Below are 4,766 nucleotides of genomic sequence, written 5' to 3' on the forward strand. Positions count from 1 at the left end.
CCCCCCCCCCCCCGCCCCTCACAATATTTATAGATGAGCACAAAATTAGTTATCATTAATGGATTTTGTTACGCCTGTTCCTGATTATTCTTTGTCCTACTTCCATGATATCCAAGATAATCATGCTCTAACAGTTTGGAACACTTTCCATGATGATTTAGGGGATGTAAACAGGAAGTACTGTATATAGTTTCATGGAGTCAGGTATATAGCTGTGGGCTATATGGGGCCCCGTTTAGTTTTTTTTGTTATCCTGTTTGTTTACATTTAGCAAATTTACACTATTAAAAGTATGCACAGTTAGCTACTTGCAGCTCCTGTACGCAATTTACCTGTAGATGTACAGACAACCACAACTGGATTACTATGATACTGAACAAAACTTAAAAGCATGTAGATTCTCAATTAAATAAGAATCAGCTTTCTTTCTGTGAGCAGATTAATGAAAGCTTTTTTTGCAATGGACATCAGACATATGATATTCTCAAAAAGTATTACCCTGCATCTAAAAATATGTATATCATGTCTGTGTGTTCAGATTTGAATGAATTATGACTCCAAGAATGAGTATAATGTTTGATGCAAATAGAGCGCTAAAGGTTTTAAAGTCAAATAATACATTTAATAGCCACAGCTTTTGCTCCAACTGTTGACCATGTTGGTGAGTAGCCAAAACACAGTAACTAACTTTACCGTTGTAGAACACTGGCATTCACATGTACCTTTTACCTCACGCAGTATCTCTGCCTCACAACTCGCCCTCGGTGCCTCCCTTCCACTCGCTCCGCACCCCCATGGGGAGGCGCATCTCACAGTTTTAAAACCACTGCTCTGGGGCAGTCAGTGAAAGGCTATTACAGCTTTATTACAAAGTGGGACTTTTATGGCCAAAATCATTGCAACCTATTAAGACCAAAAGCTTTAAAGACCACCTAACCCTGGGAGCCACCGATCCAATTAAACTCTCATGAAACACTGTATGTTCTCTTACACAGACTCACCTGTACTGTCGAGCTGATTTCAGCAGCAAAGCCTCCGGTTATGGGTGCCTCATGACTGATGAGCAAACGGCCAGTTTTCACCACGGACTGAAAAAACAGAAAACAAAGACAATTACTGGAGGTTCAGCGTTCCACTCATTCATGGTTTGAAAGCAGCAGTGCCTGTAAACGATGTGGTTGGCATTTTCTGCTAAATTAAAACAGGGCAAGTTGGTCAAATCAAGCAAATCAGATTTCAAACATAACGTTGTTGGTAGTGCCTTCACCGCTTAGCTGAACGGGTGAACAGAACCAAATATCACTCAAATTAAAAATATATATATTTTTTTTAATATTCATACAGGAACCTGTGACCAGCTGACCCAGTTTTACTCTGCGCTCCAACAAGGTCATCCCATCTTGCTCTTAAGTGTGCGCATAGACACAAGATGTCTGTATGAGTTTGTGTGCACACGCATTGTGAGTGACACTGCAGAGGTACGATATTAACTACAGAAGGTGCCATGTTGAGGCTGTATGCAGTAGGGCTGCACGATTATGGCCAAAATGATAATCGCGATTATTTTGATCCAAAATTTTGATCGCGATTATTTCACGATTATTTGTTGATTTTAACCAAAACAAATTTTATTGTCACATAGGCTATTTATAACTGCGAGAGGGAGTGTGATGGACGCTACCACAGAGAGACGGCTGACTCATTATGAACGGTCCAGCACGGGTCGAACGGCGGATACACGTCGTGTGTATTAAACTCGTATCTTCACTGCGCTGCATTTTTATGAACTATGATATTCTGGCCAGGGTCACATCTCTCCTGGTCCTGGTCCAGGCTTCGGTACAGCAGCTCCGTCTCCACGCTGTGACTCTACCAACTGAAGTTAGCTGCATTCAAAAACTTCTTCTGTGTTCTTCGCCGTAGCGGCCGCGATAACAGTTACCCGCGGAAACACTGGTACAAATACAGGTTTGCCCTCTCATACTTAACAATATACAGCTGTGTTAATGAAAAATTAAAACTGTAGACATATATCAGAAGTGTGGACCGGCGGCCGCTGTGTGGCGGGGCGCGGAGAGTAAGAGGAGAGAGAGTAGGACGAGAGAGCGTAGAAAGATCCAACACAGGCACGGCTTTACAGACGAAATGGGTCATGTAACGCAAAATTAAACCATCCATATAAAACAGCATTGCAGCGGGATGGAGGACTTAGCACCGGGCGTCCTAGAAGAGCTAACAGCTAACAGACGTACTAGCTAACACCTAACAGACGCTAACTAGCCACGGTCACTGCTGTTGTTGAAAAACAACAAATGGGACAAGTGTTGCGTTTACTGGTAAACTGGTAAACTTGAGACTGACGTATTACCGACTGCTATCTGTTGAGTTTTCCTCACGCTACCTGTCCTCTGGGACTGTCACATCTAGAAACTTAGCTGCACGGGTGCAGTGAACTCTCTGACTGGCTCATGAGCAGACGGCTTATGGATTGCGGGAGATTGGCTTTGCAAAAAACCCGGAGCGTTCTATGAAATGACGCTTTCTAAAAATAATCGCTTGATCACGCAAATTTGATCGTGGGAAGTCCAAATCGTGATCGCGATTAAAATTCGATTAATTGTGCAGCCCTAGTATGCAGTCTGGGAGACTAGTGTAACCAAGTCAGAATGGTTCATACTGCCTGCTGTGGTATGCTCTATCTGCCTGCAACCTTTAGGCTGCATATGTGTCTGTCTGGGTTACTTTCTGTGCATGTATAAAATGGATATGACACAAGAGTATGCGCTGGAGGGCTGATTTAGGCTGGTATACAGGGCCAACAGGACAATCATGCACATTAGAGGTCTCAGCCTCTAAGGCATTTACATTTGGGTTTTCTGTAACCTGACATTACTGCAGAAGGATGCCTCTGCTCCACCCGTTATCTCCCACAGCAATACTATAATCTAATCCACTTGCCACTGGTCCAGAACAAAGCTATGTCTGTTCTATGCAACTTCAGCAAACCTTTCCTCTGCCCAGTAGCTACATTTAGTAGTTGTAGTGTAATTTCTTTCCAGCAATAAATTGGGTGAACACCTTTGAAAACCAACTCCCAACAACCAAGTACATGTTATTTTCTACATTATATTAAGAACTTTCAATAAGATTTTAAATAAATGCGTAGCGACTTATATGTGTGGGTGGATTACCTGGTCTATGGTTTGGGAATATGCTTTGATTTCCCACTGAAATAACGGCCCTAAACAATACAATCTTCTTCAAAAACACAACATGGTAAATATCAGATACCTTTGCCTTCCCTCAAAGCCATAAACCAAGCCAAAAAGCCATCATAAATAAATGACTGACTGAAAAGAAGCCTCACATGTCCATATGGCACTGATAATTTTTCCCTTCAACAGGACCACAAAATATAAAACACAGAGGCATTCTGGAGCTTCATGCTGATGCTAAACAGGCAAATGTTTACATTGCTGAGGTCCTGGGTTTGGCTGTGAAGCACTAAACAACTGTGGCAAACTGTTCCACTATCACATTCAAGTATTGGGGGCTAAATGAGTCAGCGCTGTGTCACTTCTTCACCAATACTTGATGCAAAGCCAACATGCCTCTGTCTGGTGGGGCACATTGGAAGACCTTGTATTTAGAAGTTGGTATGTAAAGATTCTTAGAAGTCTTTCATTTAACATTAATGTAGAATAGCTAAATTCAGTGTCAGTTTACAGAGGCTATACATTCAGCCATCTTCAACCAGTTGGGGTGAATGAGTTCAGCGTGCAAAAATCACTGATTATTTCACACTATCTTCAGGAATGTGGAAGTTAATAATAACACTGGAAGAAAAAACAACAGTTGGCAACCGGCACAGTGGGTAGGAACCAAGCATGGGGGTTGGGAGTGGGGCGATGTCTTATTACGACATGTTGCGGTTAGATTTGCCTTAGCGTGATGACACATAGAGGTGCGGTGCTCTCCAATCCTTTACCCCCGGTCTTGATGCTTAACTCAGTCCTCATCTTGCACACAAACACACAAAGACATTTACCATAACTTCCAATTTAGACTGTTACACCAGCCATCACCCAGATATCCCTGTTGGTCCCCACCCTGCGGGGAGACCCATCATAGTAATACTCGCTGCGATGGGAGTGCATTCTTCAGCTGCTTTTGACGCAAAGGAAGCATGGCACTGTTTTTACAATATCATGGAGTAGAATTTCAGACTCTTGGGGCCTGGGGAAAACTCATAACCCAGGTTTTAGACTTGACCCACAACCTTCCTGCTTAAACAAAAGTGACGTCTCTGGCAAAGTGCTCACTAGCTGGCACTAGTTCAGTAGGCTATTCTAAGTAGTGCTGCATGCCAGCATTATAATACATTACATAATACATTAATGTTAAAAAATTGGCACAATGCAGTAGTGTCTGGGACAGCAATGTGGCACCGGGTGATGGAGCCAGATGAAACCTCAGAGATCACCTACATTTTTAGAATGAATCCTCTAGGCAACATACATGTTGTGCCAAATGTCATGGCAGTCCATCAACCAGTTTTCGAGACACTTCTTGGCACTTGGCACTAGAGCTAAAGTCAAAGAATCACCAAAGTCATTAGGAACTATACAAAGCTGAATTAACAGAACTTTCATACATTTCTTTCACAGTCAGAATCACTGTGTTCACTCGGAAGGAATCACGTCACACGGGTGGGCACTTTTAAGGACATTTTGAACATGTTTAGAGGCTAAAAACAGGTTTAATAC

General features: G+C 42.5%; 1 protein-coding gene across 1 annotated transcript in view; it reads right to left on the bottom strand.

Annotated features, from left to right (window-relative positions):
• bckdhb (branched chain keto acid dehydrogenase E1 subunit beta) overlaps positions 1-4,766 on the bottom strand; it is a 52,642-nt gene that overhangs the window by 10,832 nt on the left and 37,044 nt on the right. The window contains exon 9 of the mRNA XM_032518945.1: positions 1,002-1,088. Within this exon, the coding sequence (XP_032374836.1) occupies positions 1,002-1,088 (87 nt within the window). The remainder of the gene's footprint in view (positions 1-1,001; positions 1,089-4,766) is intronic.

This window comes from Etheostoma spectabile, chromosome 6, assembly GCF_008692095.1.
Source record: "Etheostoma spectabile isolate EspeVRDwgs_2016 chromosome 6, UIUC_Espe_1.0, whole genome shotgun sequence".
In the NCBI taxonomy this organism is placed as follows: Eukaryota; Metazoa; Chordata; class Actinopteri; order Perciformes; family Percidae; genus Etheostoma; species Etheostoma spectabile.